The 22,901-nt window shown below is 37.7% G+C and overlaps 1 protein-coding gene across 1 annotated transcript; it reads right to left on the bottom strand.

Moving 5' to 3' along the window:
* Nucleotides 1-11,238: 11,238 nt before the first annotated feature.
* On the bottom strand, nucleotides 11,239-14,662 carry LOC126783736 (alcohol dehydrogenase-like). Its single transcript, XM_050509254.1, has 10 exons — nucleotides 14,495-14,662; nucleotides 13,595-13,731; nucleotides 13,204-13,250; nucleotides 12,776-13,101; nucleotides 12,585-12,667; nucleotides 12,429-12,504; nucleotides 12,281-12,342; nucleotides 11,879-11,974; nucleotides 11,628-11,789; nucleotides 11,239-11,529 (listed from the first exon to the last, which is right to left on the bottom strand). Exons 1-10 carry the CDS (start codon nucleotides 14,529-14,531, stop codon nucleotides 11,413-11,415), a joined length of 1,143 nt encoding a protein of 380 aa, XP_050365211.1. The 5' UTR covers nucleotides 14,532-14,662; the 3' UTR covers nucleotides 11,239-11,412.
* Nucleotides 14,663-22,901: the final 8,239 nt, after the last annotated feature.

Genomic DNA, 22,901 nt, shown 5'->3' on the forward strand with positions numbered 1-22,901 from the left:
ATTAAGTGAATTTAAGTAGAACTGATGGTGATATCAATTAGTAATGAAGTAGAGTTTTGAATTAGAGGCCACTAATATATGATATACATGAAGTTATGAACTCATGCACTGATTTCTGCATTGATTTAAGTGCGCGTACGCTGGTCTATGAGGACCGAGTATGTTATGAAGTAGAAGGGTTCAGAGTTCAAACTTGACCTAGAAAGCAAGAAACCGTTCTGGCAGATTATAAACCAGCACACTGTAATGCCAAAGCGTCCCTATAGTCTTATTATTAGTCTAGTAAAATAAGAGTTAGTAGCTATAGCAGTGGGTACAGTTAGGTGATCAAGTATTGACCTGGGGTACAAGGAATGCGGGTTACACTTGCATGTTTAATAATCAAGCAATGAAGCTATCAATTGGGTTTCATAGTTTAACACGACCGTGATCCATTGACTTAGGTGGCAATTGTAAATAGGCAAATATAGTATCCCGTCTTAAGTTTATTCTTGATTTAAAGTACATCTAGATGAGATGCTTGCGTTAAAGACTTAATGACAAATGCTTTAACATAAACTACATTACAGCCTACATCGAACATTAATTAATTCTTGATTAATTAGTTCATCATCCTTCGAGTTCTCTACTTCGTAATTTATGTGGTTACATATACAATTTTAAGAATTTAGATCGATCTTTATGAATACTATGTATTCTACTGATTTAATAATACTTTTTGCCAGTAGAGGACTTTGTTGTGAACAACTGCTCCTTTTAGGATATAATCCTAGCGTGGATCATTATGAAACTCGAGGCGTTGTTCATGCGCGGGACTGTTTTGGTTCAACTCCAAATTTTTGTCGCCTCATCCTCCTAATTAATATGCTCCTGTAATTGAATCTTCTAGTTGTCCCAATACAATCCTTTTGCTTCCCTCTAGTTAAACGATGAAGATGTATAGACGAAACATATACATTGACATTACAGAGAAATTATTATATATACCCGTCACATATTCCACATAGCGTACCCTTTAATGTTATTGGTCCATTTTTTACTGTGATTGTTTTTGATCGGTTCTTACATATAAATAAACTTTTGTCATTTTCACCGCATGCATGTCAATTATACCATGGCGTAATATAATATGTTGGGTACATTTAGGCCTCATCATTTAGCCCGCGGATCCGAAAAGCTCGCAGAGGACCGCAAGCCCGATGGGCTTTTACCCTGTCCGGCCCGCGAGAAATCCCCCCAAAACCCGCTTCCTTGGGTAGAGGGCCGGGTTTAGTTTAGAGGTGTGAAACCCGACCCGGCCCACCAAAATCTCGTAAGGCCGGACCCGTAAAAGTCCGCCAAATAAAAAAAATATTATACATACTTACTCTATTAGTTTTAGAATAAAACTTGACATTATGAAGCAACTATATGAAGGAAACTTCTCGGGATCGATCGAAACAAGCCGATATGATCGGTATATATACTTAGTGATCCTGTAAAAATTTCATCCAATTCGGCCCTCGTCTGACTGTTGAAATTTCCGGTAAATGGAAAACAACAATAATATGATGTAAGGGAGGATCCATTACCAAGATACGAACGCCAAAAGTCGTTTGCATATCTAAAAGCACCTAATTTTTGTCATTAATCGTGTGTGATCGCACCGAATAAACCATTTGGTGAATCCCCGGTCAATGGGGGGTTTTAATATGTCAAAACGACTCTTTTTAGTTAACTGTAGGTACGGACGGTCAAACCATATTGAAAACGGACGAAATTTTTATGGGTTCCCTACATATATATACCGATAACATCTGCTGGTGTTGATCGACCATATTTCGAACTGGAGTTGTCGATTGCCGAAATGTCTACTAATGTATCATAACATTTATATTAGGTTATGAAGAAACTATATGAATGAAACTTCTCGGGATCGATCGACACCATCCGATGCGATCAGTATATATGTTTAGTGATCCTATAAAAAAGTCATCCAATTTGGACCTCGTTTGACAGTCGAAATTTCCGGTAAACCAAAAGCACCACTAATATACCCTAAGGGAAGACCCATTACCAAGATGAGAACACCGAAAGTTGTTTGCATATCTGAAATTACCCAATTTTTGTCACCAATCGTGTGCGGTTGATAGGAGCACTTTGTGCGACGTTCTTAACATGTTTTTACCTCATTTTGTACTTTGTTTAGCCCTTATTGTTGTACTATTGAGTCATTGAGTCGTAGTAAGAGTTTTGGGCGGTATTGGATGTATTTTTGTGCTTACATGAGTTAAAAACGCATAATTGGTCTAGAGTCCTAGTTTGACTAGGAATCCTTGTTAGGTTTTGAAACTAATTATCTCTTACATATGATTTTATTTTCTTATTTTCAGATTGGATTGAAGAGATAATTAAAGAAAAAAAAGATGGAGCCAAGTCATGCAATAATTAAATAGAAGATGATCATTAAAGGCATAAAACATGGCATGTTTTAGGGGTTAAAGCATGACATATTTTAGGGATTAAAGCATGACATGTTTTAGGGATTAAAGCATGACATGTTTTAAGGAATAAAACATGACATGTTTTAAGGAATAAAACATGACATGTTTTAGGGAGCAAAGATATCCGCGGGGCAGTTCGTCCTAGTTCTGGAGTCATCCATGTTGCTAATCTTCCCCACAGGTCGCACATAAGCCGCTGGGTCGCACGTTTCATAATGACATGTTTTAGGGAATAAAACATGACATTATTATAAGAAGAAAGAAACAATTTCAAACCCTATATCTTTCCTCTATATATACATGACTTCACGTCTCAAATATCATCACTTCTCATTTGCATTCAAGAGCCAAAACTCTATCAAAACACCACCATAAACTTCCCTCACAAATTATCCAAGCCGTCCACCCCAAAACCATCATCATCTCCACCGAGTTTCACTTATTGCAGCCGTACCTCTAAGGTTCCTACAACGTGTGATTCTCGCAACTCATCTCCATGGTTTCGTCTATTTGTGTTAATCTACAATTCTTTGTCTATGAAGATTGTAAGTTGTTGTTTATGTGGAAATATTGGTTTAGAATTTTCAGATTGTATTTGATATTTTTTTAGACTATACCGAATTTATGTTCTTATAATTATTGAAGTTTGTATTTCTATTATTATGTTCTAATCATCTTTCTCATACTTTTAGATAATTTTCAGATATGTGCATGTGAATTTAGTGCTTGGATGCAGTCCCTAAGATTGTGCATGAGTGCTAGATTCATCAACCATATTGATACAAATCAAATCATGCCCTAAGTAGGTTCGGTTTGTGTTGATTAAAAGTGGTAATCAAGAGCACGGTATCGAAAGTGAACCAAGAGCGATGCGACGCCACCACCACCCAGTCCAAGTCCTCACAAACCGGCTTCCCCAGGTCCCTGAAAAGTAGGGGTGAGCACTCGTCCTCGCTGACCCGATGTGGGTGAGACGACCTAACAGTAGTTAGGTTTGAAAATCATTATTATATATACATATATATAAATATAACAGTATATATATACCTTTAGCGTAAAAACACGTAACAAAAGTCAAACCGAGAGTATAACAAGTCTCATAAGGTTTAGGGCAAGTCAAGTAAAATCATGCAAATGTAAAATATGCGACTCGGCTCGAAATATCAAATTTGCTGATGGGGTATATCCAACCCGACCAACTCTAAAGTTCGCATTCGGGCGAACCGAGAGCCAATAATGTACTACGGTTCCAGACATCAGGACACAGTTATCACCGTAGTACTAAGTCACACGGTGCCGGAAATCAGGACAGCAGAATCACCGTGGGGGTGCCCGGACATTAGGACGCGGGATTCACCATATAATAATAAAACATGCGGTGTTACACATCAGTACACTGAATCACCGGCTTATAATCATGTATAAAATAAAATGGTCAGTCTCGAGACAACACGACCAAAGTAAAATGCAAATGAATGGAAGCATGCGATAAAGACGTATAGCATATACATTTTATATATAGAAAACCACTAACCCAGAAGGTACCGGCTCATCCTAGCGGGCGGCTCACCCTACCTGATATAGTAGTGCCGAAGTCCGTTCCCCAAGTTACGTTCCTCGTGCTCTGCGTAGAATCGCGTCCCACAAGCAAGTCTCATAGCTAAACAGATAACGAAAAGGGATAAGTAAGGGTCACGATGTTTTTAATCGATTTAGTAACTGCTCATCGACTAGTTTAACTACCCGAGTCAAGGTCTCGGGATGATCGGTTGACTTTTCTAAAGGTGAGTGTGAATTTGTATTATAGATATTCGTATCTTAGATTTAAGACGCGAATGATCGATAAATCAAAATCTTAAATTTATTCTTTCGGCATTTAAATCTCTCACGCTTCAGAGTTCCTCGATTTCCGATCCAGGCAGAAATTGAGTTTAAAAGTTAACCGTAAAGCTAAAATTATGTTTTAGCGAAAAGTTACTAATTTTCCTTAATTCGATTTAAATCAAGAAACCTAAAGGTAAAAAGTTGAAATGAGATTTAAGTAAAAACTAAATTAATTAACGTTAGGTAAAACTATAACTTTTCAACTTATTTACTGCTAAAGGCAAGACTGTAATTATTGAAAGTCAACAGGGTAGAAAGGTCATTTCATAAGGACAATAAAATAGTAAAATGGCGAAACTGTAACATGAAAAACAAAGATCTTGACCCTATAATCTCCGACGGGTTTTCCGGCGGTTCTCTCCGTCCAAAATCAACCAAATTCGACATGCAAGCACAGTAGCAACAACAAAACAAGATTTTACACACAACAACATCGAAAATGAGAGGGATCGAGGTCAACTAGTACCTCTACAGCTCGAACGTAGAAACCGGTGAGTTGTGCTCCTCCCATCTCCGATCTCAAGCGTCGGAGGCAATAGATGGACCTCTCGACGTCTTCTGCTGCCACACTTAGACTTCTTGTCCTATTTCTAGCCCACCACAGCGCTGCGTTTCGAGGAGGAGAGTCGCCGGAGTTCGAAGAACACGCCGGCGAGACCAACAATTTGAAAATGGTGAATCGAAGCTCCAAAACTCTAAGAAATATAGTAGATCCACTGGGCATTGAAGGGTACAAGTGGATCTTACCAAAGGAAGCTCCACAACGTAGCCGGAGCTCGGGAAATACTTTGTCGATCTCCACTGCCTCAAAGCTCTAAGTTGCGGGAGAGTGGTTGCATGTTGAAGCCACTGGAAACGTTAGAGAGGGGAGAGGGAGCCGGTCACGATGGTGGTGGGATTGGGGTGAGACGTCACAACTTAGTGTATGGTAGTTAGGTATTTATAGGTTGATGTGACGCTCTAGATCAATTCTCTCAAATGGACGGTCAAGATTTGAAAACTGAAAATAGGAATTTCTGAAAATACGTTTTAAAACCATTAACTTCGTAAATGAGTAGAAAATTAATCAAGCGTCAGAAAAATATTCTGCGTATACCTCCGCGCTCGTGACGACGCGTAGTCTGACACAAAAATAAGGAACCAAAAAATTGAAATCTCATAAAAATGTCGGTTAACGTGACAACTATGACGAAAAGATAAAGAAAGTTTTCAGGGGCTCACACTCTACCCCCCTTAAAAAAATTTTGTCCTCGAAATTACCTAAGTGTCGGAAAAGGTGTGGATATGCCTCTTAAATATCGGTCTCAAGTTCACAAGTGACCTCATTGCGGCTATGTCGTCTCCAATGTACCTTCATTACAAGCACTTTGTAATACTGTAGCTTCCTGACCTCTAAGTCTTGAATTCAAATTAGTTGCTTCTCGTAGGTAGCATTACTCTGAAGCTATATATTTGTCCAAGTTATGTTTTGGGACATGTCAGGCGGACTTTTTATACTAAGAAACATGAAAGATATTATGTATATGCTACAACTGTGGCAAAATTAATCATGTACGCCACTATCCCAACTATCTAGAAAGGACCAAAATACCTTGGTGTCAACTATCCTTTTAACTCAAAAACGGTTAACTCCCATGCAGGGGCCAACTCTTAAATAAACAAAATCACCAAACCAATTCCAAGAGGTCTCCGCGTCACATCTGCAAAAGATTTTGTCTACTTTGGGTTGCCCTAAACCCCTCTTGAACAATCGAGATCTTCTCTGAAGTCTCCCGAATAACCTCAGGACCAAATAGAACACTGTCCTCCGTGTCAAACCAACACGTAGGTGACCTGTATGGTTGCTCATACAATGCCTCAAATGGTGCCATGTCAATGCTATTATGGTGGCTGTTATTATAAGCGAACTCGGCTAGTGACAAACATCCCTGCTACTTCTCGCCGAAGTCAAATACGCATGCCTGAAGCATGTCGTCATGGGTCTGAATGGTGCACTCTGACTGACCTTCTGTCCGAGAATGATAAGCTAAACTTAGATGTAGCTAAGTGTCAAACTCTATCTGCAGCGCTTGCCAAAGTCTCGAGGTCTGACTGCCATGTCTGTGTACAACTCGATGAAACAGACGAAATTTTTACGTGTTCCCTAAATATATATACTGATCACATCTGCTGGTGTCGATCGACCATATATCGAACTGGAGTTGTCGATTGCCGAAGTGTCCACTAATGTATCATAACCTTTATCTTAGGTTTGTAATAAAACTATCGCATTATGAAGCGACTATATGAAAAAATCTTCTTGGGCTTGATCAACACCATATGATGTGATCGGTATATATTTTTAGTGATCCTATAAAAATTTCATCAAATTCAGACCTCGTTTGACAGTCGGAATTTCCGGTAAACCAAAACCACCACTAATATGCTCTAAGGGAGGACCCATTATCAAGATGCGAATGCCGAAAGTTGTTTACATATTTGAAATCACCTAATTTTTGTCACCGATCGTACGAGGTCGTAACGTGGAAACCCATTTGGTAAAGCCCCGGTCAATGAGGTTTTATTATGTCAAAACACTTCTTTTTTGGTTGACCGTAGGTATGGACGATCAAACCAAGTTTAAAACGGACGAAATTTTTACATGGTCCATATATATATATATATATATCAATCACATCTATTAGTGTCGATCGACAATATTTCGAAACTAGAATTTATTTGTGACTTTTTTTTAGAATGTTTTCTAATAATTTTTTTATTGTTCTAAATCCTTAAATAAGAGTGTTATGTTTTTTTTTTCTAATACAAGCCCACAAGGCCCAACCCGCAAAAGCCTGCAAGGCCCACTTTCAGTGGGCGGGTTTGGATATTCATATTTGTGAAAATACCCGGCAAGACCCGTCACTTATTTAAATTTACTAAGGCAAGTCCCGACAAGGGCCCGCCACTCGTCCCGTTCCGTTGACGAGTCCTAGGTACACTACATGGCAGAACCATGTTGTGTGGCGGGTACACAGAATAATTACTCTGATATTACATGAGATGTGATTTATGAGGATTCATGTTCCATGAGTGGATTTTTTTTGGTGGTATACAAAAATTCTTCATCCAATGCTAAAGAAGACATTTTCCTCAAAGGATGAAATTGGAGCATTTCCACAATAATCTTAGTTTTCCAAGCAGTTCGGGGTTGAATACTGAATACAACTATCTACTGGTATTTCTGCAAGTACAATATATCATGCTCACATATTAGATTAGTATTTGGCGATTTGGTAGGTAGCCAAAACCAAGAGTCTTCGTCAATGTGCATTAGAGCATTACACCCTAGACCCTCTCACAATCACAATGAGAGGAAATTCAGTCAATTCACTTATAAAATCATCGAAAGAGGACTAACAAAACCTTACGGAAAGCTACTAACTGTACGGGTAGGCTCCGAAAAACACTAGCCTTCGGAAGTCTGGAACTACGATTCACAAAAGTTTCATCAGAGGTCTGATTTCCGTTTCGGAATCGGAATCGTAAGCGGAAGCGCACTCCCGAAAAAGAAGATTTTGAAAGCGTCGTGGAAACGCGAGAGTTGTTGGGTTTTTATAGTTTTCTTCTCTCTTTTCCGGCTCTAATATAAATCGCTCTTTAAATTTTAATATAAATCTTCCGCGTACCCGCATCCGATACCATGCAGCTTGAACCGGATGTTCCAAAATGCTGGATATTCTTTTCTGAGGGAAATTCCAAATGCTGTTTTATTCTTGTAGTCGTTGAAATTGCGAGTCCAAAATACTAGCGTACCATGAAAGTATTACTCAACAGCTAAGGGTCATCATGGGCCGGGATAGGGCTAACCATATCTTAAATTTTAGGACTTAGGGTAAAAGCCGGGTCGGGGTGTTGACTAAATTAACAAATTCTAAGGTTTTAATATGTAAGTCATCGGCCCGTCCTAACGGCCTATTCTTTTAGGGCTAAAAGAATTGGGTAGGGTCGGGTTAGGCCGGCCTTTTAAATATGGCTAAAATAAGGTCAAAACAGACCGGCCATCACATTATGTTTATTAAAAAACACAAAAAATATATATTAAAGTTAACTTTTTTTCTTTAAAATTTAGCTATATGATTATATACTTAATATATGTCTTTTTTCTAATTTATAATCATATTTTACATACATATATATAATATATTTAGTAAATAAACTTCCACACAAAATTCCAAAGTTATTTAATAAAATATAAATAGAAATAAATCTTGTAAATCAATCAACGAAAAAATATAAGTTATATTGTATATTGTAATAGAAGAAACTATTTAAAAAATAAATAAAATATGTTATTATTAGGGAAAAAAGGACCAATTTTTAGAGTTTGACCGGTAGAATAGAAGACTTTTGCCCTGCTATAACTAAAAAAGGCTTGGGCCCGGCCCGATCTTGGCCCTAAAATGATGACCCCTAGGTTCAGTAAATAGTTTCAGTGCTGTGATTAATGAATAGTATAATGGCAGGTGCATTATGGAGCAAAATGGTAAAAAAAAAAGGGAAAATTGTAAAATGTATAATCTCTAAATTATATTAGAAAAATGTTATTAATTATGAATTAATTATAAAAATATAATCACATTTAAGTGAAAATTTAAAAAATGTCATTTTAAAAATATTGTTTGGACTGTTTTACCCTTTGTCATTATTTTTCTTCTTTTTTTAATTTTGGCCATAACTTTCTCGTCCGGTGATAGATTTTGACGAAATTGGTATCGTTAGAAAGATCTTGCTCCCCTCTTTCATTTGATATACTACCCACTCCGAATCGACCAACCGTACAAGTCGCAACAACCATCGCAAAGGGTTCCCGCCATTGATGGCGGTGCTTCAAGCAATTCCGGCAAAACTGAAGCTCAATGTTCCCTAATTCTAGCTATTCTCTTCATTCTGAGCATACTTATACCAATCTCATTTGAATTTTAACAAAATTTCGCATATTTTCACATTTCCTCTCGGCATGTCACACCTACTATCACAACCACTGTCACAACTACTGCACAACCGTTATCACACCCACTGGCACAGAACATGTCACACTATCTATTTACACTAACTGTCACATCCACATGTCACAACCACTATCACACTACCTATTACACTAACTGTCACACATATTGTCACAACCACTGTCACACACATTACCCATGTCACAACCCCTGTCACACTCACTGTCACACACAGCTCATGTCATAACCCCTGTCACACTACCTATCACAACTCCTGTCACAACCCCTGTCACACTACATGTCACAACCCCTGTCACAACTTCTATCACACTACCTGTCATAACCACTATCACACCCCTTGTCACACCTCCTGTCACAACCTCTGTCACAACTAATATCACACTACATGTCACAACCCTTATCACACTACATGTCACAAACTCTATCACACTATATACATGTCACAACCACTGTTACACTATTTATCACAACCACTATCACAATCACTTTTTGTCACACCTCATGTCACAACATTTTTATGTGACTGTTGTGACTAGAAGAAGAAGAAGAAGAATGACTAGAAATAACGTACATTTGTTTATTATTATGTTATCTTGAACTTCTTAAATCAACTCATACAATCTAAATATCGACATTTTAATGTGATGTATTACACTGCGTATCACACTTCTTATCACAGTTCTAGTTATTCTCTTCATTATGACCATACTCATACCAATCTCTTTTGAATTTTAACAAATTTTCACATATTTATACATTTCCTCTCGGCATGTCACAGCCGTTGTCACACATGTTGTCACACTACTTATCACAACCATTGTCACACTTGTTATCACACCGTCTATCACACTACCTATCACAATTGTTATACACTACCTATTACAGCCGTTGTCACATTACATATCACAGTTGCTATCACACCTGATAGCACACTACCTATCACAACCGCTGTCACACTAACATATCACACTACCTATCACACCATCTGTCACACCACAAAATTAGTGTAACTGATAGTGTGACGGATAAGATGTCAGCTACACTATCAGTCACATCAACCTTTACACCATCGTTTATCTATTGATGTTCATGCCTTTAAGAATTTGAAAACAAAATCATGGTCTCTCTCTGTCAGTGTCAACCTGATCAAATTTTTCACAGAAAAACTACTATGAGCACTCAGAAAACTACTCTGGGCACCCACACCATCTTCTTCGAGTTACTCTTGGCGCTGCATCAGCCACCCAATTGTCCTCAGTGTTGTCCTCTCAACCGATCGAAACCAAATCTCCTCAAGCCAAGGAGAGCATCGGCCATGGCGACAAGCCTGATTCACGTCGGTCTTCACTCTTTTGCTCGCAGTTCCAGATCAGACCTCCAGATCCTCAATTTGTACGATCCCTCTCGATTCAATCAAGCTCCTCCGACAGTGACCGCTCCCCTCCGACGTCAATAGCTTCCTGTAAAGTTTTACCTCCAATCTCCAATTGTCACATTCTCAGAAGATCGTACAAAAAATGGCAAACCAGATCCGATCCGTCTTTCGTCGCGGGATTCAATTCCGGCCTCAACTCTATTTCGACAACACTGTCATGACTCTCCTTTATCCCCGCTAGCTTTGTTTCACGGCCTCTATTGCGTGCTTGATATCTTTATCAGAAAGAACGGCGACGGAGCTCAAAGGAAAACGGAGATATTGGTTTCGATGACGAGAAAATAAAGGTTTTGATTTTTCACATAAATGTTTTGATTTTTATGAATAAGAGAATTATGAAACTGACTTTTCTTAATTTTAAAACTTAGGTGATTATTTTCCAATTTCATGTATTAAATATGACTTTTTTATAAGAAACCCAAAAAAAAAAACAAAACACAAAACATTTCATAAACCATAAATCATTTAAAGTACAAACTCAACTAAAACGAACTCTCTTGAACTCTCTAAATTCCGAAATGAAAATTATTCCTTTTCCATATGACAGATGATATATATAAACTCTCTTTATTAAAATCAGAACGAGGAGAGTTCAAGTGATCTAATGCTCCATGCGGATGATGCACCGGATTCCCTGTCCTGCCAACATGTAATCGAAAGCCTTGTTGATCTCAGAGAAAGGAACAGAGTGAGTGATAAATTTGTCCACTTCCAGCTCCTGCATACCAAAATAATTTCTCATGTCAAATTAGTGTTTGCTACAATATCAGAGCATCCAAAGCTGGTTGCTAGAATGGATTGTAAACATGTGATTACCTTGTTCATGTACATCTCCACAACACGAGGAAGGTCAGTGCGGGGCTTGTAGTTACCAAAGAAAGTACCCTTAAGAGTCCTCTCGTTTAAGAAGTTCATTGGATGGGTTTTGAACGCATCATCTTTGTTTGGCACTCCAACAAGTACAGCAACCCCCCAACCCTGAATTCGGACAAAAGAAGCTAAGTTACTTGTTAAAACTTCAAAAGCAACTACCAACTAGAACACAGAAGCGTTAGACAGAAGCTTACATCATGAACACATTCAAATGCAGAGATCATAGCCTGAACGCTTCCAGTGCACTCAACACTCCTATCAACTCCACCATTGGTCATCTCAGCTATTACCTTTTATGTCAAAACTCAAATGTTAGTCTCTGCTATAGAGTAACCACCATGGCTTTAAGTCAAATTGAGGAGACATTAGTAGGCAAACGTGAATATATTCAAGTCAAGTATCAACAGATCTCATAGGGTGGAGTTATCTTATACAGTGAGGCAGTGTGCAACACAATGAAATCGCAAAGTACTAATCATTAAGAACAAAAGAATAATTGAGGTAGTGCCAACCAAGAAATGAGAGAACTGGAAAGGCTGGGATATCTTAATCGTCTAGCAAGAAATACAAACTTAGAGAATATTGTCTGCACTCACCTCCTGAACAGGTTTAGTATGATCTTTTGGATTCACAAATTCATTCACCCCAAACTTTTTGGCTGTCAGAAAGTGGAAAACAATCAATATACTTTCAAAATGATTTCAAATAGAGTATTTCATGAACATGAGCAGGCCTTGTCTATACCTTCCTCAAATCGGTTGGAGTTTAGATCAACTCCAATGATCCTTGAAGCCCCTGAAACCCTTGCACCTTCCGCAGCCTAAATTGTAACCAAAAGGTCAGCAAAATAGTTATAATTAGTTGAAGAATTGGAATAGAGAAGAAATATAAATCACTTACAGCAAGACCAACAGCACCCAATCCGAATATGGCAACGGATGAACCCTTTTTCGGCTTTGCAACATTTACAGTGGCACCAAAACCTTTAGCCACATAAAGAAAAGAATAATTAGTCAAAAATACAAGTACAGAAACCAGTGACATATGTCCCATTGTCACAATTAGATGTGATAAGTTTGTCCAGCCTTTACCTGTACAAATTCCGCAACTAAGAATACAAACTTTGTCGAGAGGGGCTGCAGGATTGATCTTAGCAACAGAACCAACATGTGAAACAGTGTATTCACTGAATGTAGAGGTACCAACAAAGTGATAAATTGGCTTCCCATCCTTGGAAAACCTGGACTGGCCGTCACTGAGCATGGTACCCCTGTCGGTATTGATCCTTAGGAGATCACACATGTTGCTTTCCTCTGACTTGCAATGTAAGCACTCCTTGCACTCTCCAGTGAACACTGGGAGGACATGGTCTCCCGGTTGGAGTTCAGTTACACCCACGCCTACGCTTTCCACAATACTAAACGAAAATATTCAAAAAGAGTAAATTGACTGTATGAATCGGAACTAAAAGCATAAGATCAAGATCAGGTTAGTCTTTATATTTCCAAGATACACATACCCGCCAGCTTCATGACCTAAAATCCGAGGGAACAGTGGATGTTGCCCCTATAACATAACCAACTCGTTTCAGTTTTAACGTATGACATATATCATCTTCAAGAGCTTGAATAGCATGTTTCTACACAAGAGTTTTATGACTTTAATCTTCCTTCTTAATTTTTAACTAATGAGGAAGCATTGAATTGATATATTAGATTAAACATTTAACATATTAAAAATTGAGAGACAGAACAACTAAACTGATGGATTCCAAGATACGAAAATGGACATTTAGCCAATACTCACACTGAGCATTCTGTTCAGATGCGCCTAGATCAGAAATGATGGACCTTTTTTCATTGGAATATATTAAATGACTGGACTTAACTTGAATTTGTTTAAACATTCACCTTTGCTTCCCAAAAGTATACATCAGTGTGGCACAGGGCAGTGAAGAGGATCTTCAAACGGACTTCATGTTTCTGGGGTGGTGCCACCTCCACTTCCTCAATCACAAGCGGCTTCCCAGCTTCCCAGGCAACCGCAGCTATAATCCACATATTCCATCATCAATTAGTAACAACATTTATGCAAACTCACATGTGAAACTAACTACAGACACCAAGAAGTTAAAAGTGTGATTCCAAAATGTATAACAGAAAACAAACAAATAAGTTTTTTTAACCAAACTTAAAGATCTCCCAACATTACTATCTCATATGATCCACACAAACAAAGGTTATAAAAACCAGTGTTTCTCTGAAGCCAGCAGACGCTTAGCCCAAATGATAAATTCTAAGAACAGGTGGAAGGAATCCAAAAGCCAGAATGGATCATCATGAGTGATGAGTCCCACCAACATTATCACTAAAAGAACATTGTGAAAAGAAAAAAAAACCCTATCGGATGCAGAAAACCCAACGATAACTTTGCAGAAAAAAGGTGAACACATTAAACAGCAATTTGTAATCAAAATCATAAGCAGGACAAGACCAACGGGAAAAAGGATTGACAGAGGATTAAAACCCACAAATGATCCCGGATTATAGAATCTAAGAGAAGGGGTTCATAAAATATGCGATCACTAAAAAAGTTAACAAACTAAAGTGAACTCGATCGTTCACAACTGAGAGACAAAGAACCCAACAAAGGGTATCGGGTGAGATTTCTAAACATAACTGAATCAGACAAAACCAATATCCATGATCAGAAACCAAACCCACAACAGAAAACTTGGGGAAGTTCATAAACAAGAATCAAACAGAAGGGTTTAGCAGGAAATAAGGGATCAAACTCTCCGATAGGTTTACCTTTGCACTTGATAACCTTGCCAGCAGTGTCGACCATGGTTGATGATGTCTGTGTATCAGTGAATGTAAGAGTGGAAAGACTTCTGGATGTGGAACTCTGAAGGGGTCAGTGGAGGTTTATATAGTAAGCAAAGGGAGTGAGAGTAGAGGACGACAAACCCGCTTTAAGAGCAGCAGAATGTACAAGAATACCCTTTTCGTCTTGAGATTATTACATACAGCCTTGGAGAATGAATTGAAATACATAATCGTAGTTTGTGGCAAAACCAGATTTGTTATTTGAGAATTACTTGCACTGTTCACCTGTTTTGGCTGTCTTCCAGCCGTGCCTTTGTTATTGTTTCTAAGTCACTGACACGTGGTTTTACTTTTCTGCTACGTGTCTTCTAAGTCATTCCTTTGTTTCTAACTCTATGACACGTGGTTTTAAATCTGCTACGTGTCTTCTAAGATTTTTTTTTCTCAATTTTCTTGTCTCACAGACTGGTAGTGCTTTGCCGACCCCTGCAGCCCTGCCCCTTTACCCAGATTAGCGCCCTGCGCCTTTTTTACTTCTTATAATTAATTCTTAAATTTATAAAATTAATTATTAATGTATTGTTATCTTAAATTCAATAATAAAAAATATATTATATATAAAAAATTAAGGGTTTCAAGATAGAGTTTAAGATTAAGAGTTTAGGGTTTTAAATTTTTTAGAATTTGTAATGATTAAGACTAAAAACTAAAAACTCTAAAACTCCCTCTAAACTCTAAATACTAATTTTAAACCCGAAAATTGTAAGAATAAATAAATTCTAAAATTTTGTTAAATATAATAATATTATCATGATTTACTACAATTAATCTAGGACATGTGTCATTAATCTAGGTAGGTGATCAAATAAAAGTGATTGCCAAATTTGCTTTCTCAACAAATTAGGTCAAAGAATGCCCAAACAGGAAGAGCTATGGTGTACACAAAGTTTGAAAATTGAAATTTATTGCCTAAACAAAGCAATGACAGGTCAAGAACATTTATTGAAATTCATGAAGTTTTCTCTGCTAAAGGAAGCCAAGGAAACATCTAAAAAAACCCACACGATTTTTGTACGTGTCAAATCAAAAACCCAAACAGAAAGAAACTGAGTTCCCCTCTCGACCGACCACCGCTAGCGCCTCTCACTACTGCGTCTTAGTTCGGGTAGCACTAGTAGTGTAGTTGCGGGGATGTCGAGACAGTTTTGCTTTTGATTTCATTGATTGGGTGTTGGAGCCGATGAGGAGTGGTATCGCGTCTCTAATGCGGCTATGCAGCATAGCATATTGCTTCAATCAGACCTCATATGGTCGGATTTGGATTGGATTTGTCTTCCCTGTCGATGTTGACATATGTGGGTGGTGCTACCTGCGCCTTTAAGTTTATGTTGCTCTCTGGTCGGGTCTAGATCTGGAAGCTTCCTTGGCTTATAGAGACTTTGGTGTCGTTTCATTTCCAGTTTGAATAAAGGCTGCCTAGTCATGGCGGTTTGCTTGGAGTTTGTCTTCTCATCTCGCCTAGATTTAAGGCTTTTGCTCCTCACTTCATTCTTCTTGGCTACTAGAGATTTGATGGCCGGTTCAAGGCCTTTCAATTTAGGTTCGACTATACTCATTGATGGGCTCCTTGAGTTGTCGGTCAGTGACTGCAGTTTCAATGTTGTGGTGGTTGATGCATAGGCCTTGTGCCCTGTCCTTTTCCCTGTGTTGTTTGGGCCTTCTTGGTTGGGCTAGTATCCTCAATTTGTATTGACAGAGGTTCATGCGTAAAAGGATCCTTAGCTTTGCCTTCTCCTTATGTAACCGCCTGCTCGAATTCAAGCTGTGTTGAGCCTAGGGGTGGGCATAAAAAACGGAAATCTCGATCCCATCCCAAAATTCATAGGGACAGGACGGAACAGATGTCTAAAAAAATCAATCCCGTCCCGTTTCATAATAGTGGGATGAGACGTGGAACAAATAATTTTTATCTCATTTCGTCCCGTCTCGTCCCACCTTTAATGAAAACTTAAAAATTCTTATATATTTGAATCAAAATGAAACTAATTTATGTTCTTAATAACTCCAAAATTATATCAACTCAAATAATAATGATAAATTATAATATTTTGATCATAATATGTATTTTTTTGTTAAAATTTCATTATTGAATGTTACTTTGTTAATGAAAAAGTAAAAATATAATTTTTTATTTAACTTTATAGGAAGGTGAGATTTATCTCGTCCTATCCCAACCGGGATTAATCCCGAGTGGGATGCATTCTTAAAAACCCCTGTTCCTTCCTGATCCTGTCCCGATTCAAAAGAGTGGGATGGATGAGTCTCGTCACATCCCATCTCGTCACGTCTTGTCCCATACCCACCCCTAGTTGAGCCTAGTTTTAGTCTTTTCGTGTCTATCTTGTTGCATTGCTCGTATTCAGGCCCGTGTGATTATCGTTATTGTTAGGTCTTTTCTTTTATTCTTGTCTATTAGTCTTTCAGATTTCCTACCAGAAATCTAACGGACTGATCATTCCTCAGTTGGTGTATGTCCTGGACTCATTAATATATTTCATCTTAAGTGAATGACGTGACCATTTGATAAAAAAAAAAGTCTTCTCCGCTGAGAATTATCAGAATTATCGTGTGATAAGTTTCAGAATTATAACATTAGTATAAGAGGTATTTATCATGATCTATTTTCAATACATTCTGTTACTTTTCTATTAGATAAAGAGAAGAAAAAAAACCTAGTCATGAGAAAAACTCTAGACTGTCTCTGTAACATCCCTACATTTTGAACAATAAAATTTCAAATCTAAGGATGATAACACTCAGATATAACTTCATTAAATGAAATTATGTTATAGTAGTTGAATATCTTTACCAAATTTATCAAACCACAGCTGAATATCTTTACCAAGTTTATCAAACCACATATGATTACAAATTGTAAACATAAACATAATTACACGAATATATGTATTGTTTTTATCTCACAAGCCTCACCAAAAATAGGAAAAATAACATAAAGTAAAAATAACACTTGTTGTCACGCTGCTCAAATCCTCCGTCTCAACTACTACGTAGTACCTGTTATACTACCCCCTGCACCAATAATAGTACACCAGGGTTGTAAACACAAACCTGGTCAGCTTCACAATTGGTATGACTAAACTTAATATAAATACTCGACCTAACAACATCAATGCCACAAATGCCTCAACAATAAAAACAACTCGCAATGCAAGCATAAACCACCATAGCCACGCAATACATGCAAAAAAACACCACTCATAACAACAACGCAACACAGGCATGACAGTTTTGGGTTAAAGCGACTCTCGAATCGCCCCTATAAGAAAACTAGCAATATAGACTAGAGATCAAGTTAATCATCCCCACATCCGGCCAAGGTGAGGTTCCGACACTGCCGATGCCACTAAGGCAAAACATTTAGATCAATTTTGCTACTTGGGCCGCCACTAATGTAAAACAACATATATTATTTTTCTTTTGCCAATCTGGCCGCCACAAAGGCAGAACAATGCACATAAAGTCTTTTTCCAAAAGACCGCCATAAATGAAAAAACAACACCACACAAGGCCAATCAATAACAATCATACTAGAAAGTACATTTTCTTCCCTTCCGGCTACAACACAATTATCAATAATCACAATAATGTCGGAAGGTATATTTTATTCCCTTCTGACGAAAGAACATATATATACACACTTCAACTATACAGTTATTTCATCCACAACCTCCAATTTAATGAGATGTACATTTTGTTCCCCCTCGGTTTCATCATCCACAGTTTATAAACCAATAAAATTATACATAATATCTTTCACAATTAAAATGTAACAATATATATACAAATATACCAATCACATACTAACATGAATAAGAACAATATATAATTAATTGATAATTGTATGCATATCTCATTACCATTTAGATATGCATATTTGAATTACCAAATATATATATATATATATATATATGAGTATATAACAATCTCACATTAATATAATTAATGACATTATAATAAAATATGTCAAGTTACCGCCAAGATTAACTAGCATATATGTGAGGTTTACTCATACTTTTCGCTCACGCTAGTAACTTGTCAACTCAAGTAAGATTCACTCACTTGGTTCCACAACAATAAGCACATAAGTGACAAAAAAGTATCACTTGCTAAATAAGGCAACGACAACACAAAAATGAGCAATTAATCTATCGCAAGAAAACCTATAAAAAAACTAAGGACACCCACGATTAGCTTGATGCTCTCATTCTCTCTCTTTCTCACTCTAAACCACTCCCAAAACCCTTTAACCACAACAACAAATCAAGAGGACTTGATCTTGAACTTTCTCACTCACAATAACCACCATCCAGTTTAACCAAAAACAACCTCTCGGTATTCTTCCAAAAATAACCAAAAAACAACAACTCAACAAAAAACTAATTGTCACAACACAAACAACTAACTAACAAAATCACACTCACTTCTCCAAAACTTCGAGATACTAACCACTAACGTCTGCACTTATCTCCCTTCAAAACTCACGATTTTAATCCCAAAACTACAGCAACACAACAACAAACTGAGAATAGTTAAACTCCCAACAACAACCAACATTAATTTCAACCTAGAATCACCAAACCTTTAACAACAACTAACTTACTCAATAATTAAACTAACACATGAAAATGACATATGTAAACGCTCGAATGGATGAGTACATCACAATGGAGTAAACCATTACTCCGAAACATTACCCTACACGCCGCCGATAGTAGCGGGACTGCCAATTTTTTCCGTGACCACCAATGATTACCAAAATTCACCACCACAATCTAAATAAGATTTCCAACAACTTTCTAGTTGACAACAAAGTCTAAATCCCAGCCTAAACAATCTAATCGATGAAGAACATAAAATCGGCACTATTCACATACCCTAGAAAATGAAATAGTTGATTCTCCTTGTGTGTTTTGAAATAGATAAAATTGTTTTAGATGGTTGATATACATCCTACAAGCTTCAAAACACAAAAAGAATCACCTTAATTGGTTGTCAGAGGAGGGAGTTCTCCTCACTTCTTCAAAACGGGACAACAACATTGTTTCTTCATTTATGGGCTTCAAACAGCTCCAATCTCTCCCAAACACTAACCCATATCGGTTAGGGATGAAGAGATGGTTCAACGCCAATGGTCTCACTCAATTCCATTGTCGGATGACGGAGATATGGCCGGAGAAAGATTTTTTAGTTGGGTGAACAGTAACCAGCTGAGTTTGAAAAAAACGTATTTCTTAGTTTCTAATATTCTCTCCTTTTTATACTCTTTCCAAAATCAGAAACCAGACTTATGTTGCTAATAATTTCTACATACGACATCCGATTAAAGCGTGCCGCACATCTACGAACTCGTATTGACGAGCCCTACAACTTTTGTGAATGAAGTTTTCTTAAATGAGTGATAAATTAAAAGTCAACTCTTAAGTCAATTTAACTTAACCCAATATCGACTTATTGGTTCTTGAACCAATTTCTACTTTGAATGAAGGTTATTCAAAAGGCGTAAAATATGGATATAACCAAAATAACATTTCATTAATCTTAAGAAATTACAAGAAAATTTAAATGGAAATTCGGGTTATTACACACACACACACACACACTCTCTCTCTCTCTCTCTCTCTCTCTCTCTCTCTCTCTCTCTCTCTCTCTCTCTCTCTCTCTCTCTCTCTCTCTCCCCTATGCATCTCTTCACCGCTAGACCACCATACGCACAAGTATAGCTCCACCGCCGTGACCAAACCATTCCGATCAAGACCAAAATCCGATAATGCATGTTGCCTTGAGACTAAAGCCACTGCTCTCCTTGGAAGCAAGGCCTAGATCGACGTCGTAAGAACCCTCGGCACGACACCATCGTTGATGATAACCACCAACAGAAAAACTATGCTCGCTAGGTTTGAACAATGTACCATGGATCCAAGTCGCCACTTCCAACTCACACCACCTTCCCACGATGAATTCAAGACAAAATTACATCAAGCCGAGTTAAAATGCTAAAGGTAGCATTCCAGATTTGAGGATGCTTTGATGAGTGAAATTTTTCCTCGTCCAGCAACAAGTCAAGAGCTGTTGGCGTAGCCGGAATACCAACTAAGCAACAGGGCACCACCACGAAGATTTGGAGGGGTAAGAGGTCGCCGCTCTAAGTTAGAAGGGAATAGAGAGAAGTATCGGTTGTAGAAGGCTCTTTATCTTCATTGGATTGTTAAAGACTTCTAAAGATTTTATGTTTTAACCTTACTACTGATAATTTCAACACATATACCATAGACATTGAATAATTGAGCCAGAGTTTATTAAGCAATAAGATTTCAGTGTCATATGCAGCATGTGATAAGAAGCTCACTCTACTCTATCAGCATCAAGTTGTGCGTCGTGACCTTGATGATGTTATTTGTTTTTCACTAATGAAGGGTGAGACTTCAATTACTAGTACGTGGTCGATGTCATTTGTTTAATGTCATCACCCATATCCATCACCGTCATCTTTTATTTTTGTTACTTTTATCATCACGTTGTTGTTTGAATATAACATTAATACATTGAAATTTTTCCTTCTCAATTTGTCATTTTTGGTGACTGAATTTGCCAAGTGTCAACAACGCTTTAATTTGTATTCTTCCAAACAACTTCCTTAAGCTTTTCTTTTCCCATTTCACTCTTCTTAAGCTTTTCCTTAAGTGTTCTTTCTTTTCAGCATTACTCACCTCATATGCTCTCTGAATGTTTTTATTTATAACTTCATTATTCTCACATTCTTACTTACTATCTTGTTTTTTAGCTTCATTCTATGTTATTTCATATAGTTTTTTAAGATTTTTCTTTAAGCTTCAGCTTGCATATATTATACCATCACATTACTCAAGCTTTTCTTGGAGTGATCTTTTGGCTTTTTTATTTAAAACTCGACCATATTGTCATTCAATATAACTCAAGAAAGAGATAATGATACAATGACCTAGTTCACCCCCTCAGGGGACCCCGACATAACTAAGCAAAGAACCAAATTAAGGAAAAAACTCTAGTTAAAGAACTCAGTGCACCCAACCCTAGCATGAAACCTTGAAAAAAAAAACTAGTAACCAAAATAAAATACTTGCATGACCAGCTCGCTTATTAGAGCCCGATGAGCACACAAAAACCTAATTAACGACTAACGCCCAAAATTAGGATCAAGATGCCCTAGGCTAAAAAAAGACCTAGCTAACAAAACATAAAAATAAAGATATCAGGGACCTGGGCCAACCAACCCAGGTAGAGGTGGCAAATAGGAAGAAAAGCCTGAGCCCGACATGTTAAAAGTCGGTCCGGCACGGCCTGGCTTGAGCTTGTTATTATAATGGGCTCGGCTGAGCTGAGATATATCAGCCCATAGGTCAAGCCCGGTCTGAGCCCGTTTTGAGCCCAGCACTGCCCGTGCAAGATAAATTCATTGGCCGGCCCGTTAAATACATAATTTTATATTATTTATATAAATATTTAAACAATTATCATTATTAGACTTGAATATTATAACTTTTAAATAAGATCTCTTGTTTATTTCATTATTTTAACTACATTATATCACAAAAATATTATCAAAGTAGTGAAGAAAACGTCAATGTTTTGACAAACGTAACGTTTTAGAAATAAGTTTATGATATATGTTGTAGTGTTTTATTTATTTTACTATTCTAAATAGTTATATAAAACAAATAGTCTAATTACATAATATTTTTTATTATAATTGTGTCTTATAATGCTAATGGGCCGGCCCGTCCCACTTCTTGGCTTGGTACTGGCCAGATCTCGACCTGACATAGACTTGGATCATGCGCCGGGTCGGGCGTGATGTTTTAGCAAATGGGCTGTTCTAAACCCGGCGCGATAAATAAATGAGTTGGGCCAAACCGGGCCCACCGCCAACGAACAACAAGTCCTGAGGATAGCTTAACTCGCTACCGTTGTCTGAACAACAAGCGACAACTCCAACCACCAACAAAGCCGCCACCCCTGGAGATCCATCATCGGAAACTTGAAGCTAGGCCACGATGGACCCTTCACAATTCCCATCCGACAATAGTGTCAATTGACGCGATGTCAGACGGAAAAACACGATACGTACGAAACCTAGAGCTCCACCGGTTTTTGCGGTGCTAAGAATTCTAGTTCTTTGTTTGTTTGTCTTTGGCTTTGTTATTCTTAAGTTTTTGCTAAGCCGTTCATTTTTCTTTCAAGTTCAAAGTTTAGATCCAATATGCTCAACTTGTTTTTGAAGATCATCGTTTTGCGCTTTGCTCTCCTCAAAAGCTTCTTCTATCTCTTTCTC

The sequence above is a fragment of the Argentina anserina genome, chromosome 2, assembly GCF_933775445.1.
Source record: "Argentina anserina chromosome 2, drPotAnse1.1, whole genome shotgun sequence".
Classification (NCBI taxonomy): domain Eukaryota; kingdom Viridiplantae; phylum Streptophyta; class Magnoliopsida; order Rosales; family Rosaceae; genus Argentina; species Argentina anserina.

Excerpts from the sequence above, each read along its gene's own strand:
- LOC126783736 (XM_050509254.1), bottom strand. The coding sequence starts at position 14,531 with ATGGTCGACACTGCTGGCAAGGTTATCAAGTGCAAAG. Across the intron at positions 12,505-12,584 it reads TGGGTGCTGTTGGTCTTGCT|GCTGCGGAAGGTGCAAGGGT; the intron begins GTAAGTGATTTA and ends GTTACAATTTAG. Across the intron at positions 12,343-12,428 it reads CTCCAACCGATTTGAGGAAG|CCAAAAAGTTTGGGGTGAAT; the intron begins GTATAGACAAGG and ends ACTTTCTGACAG.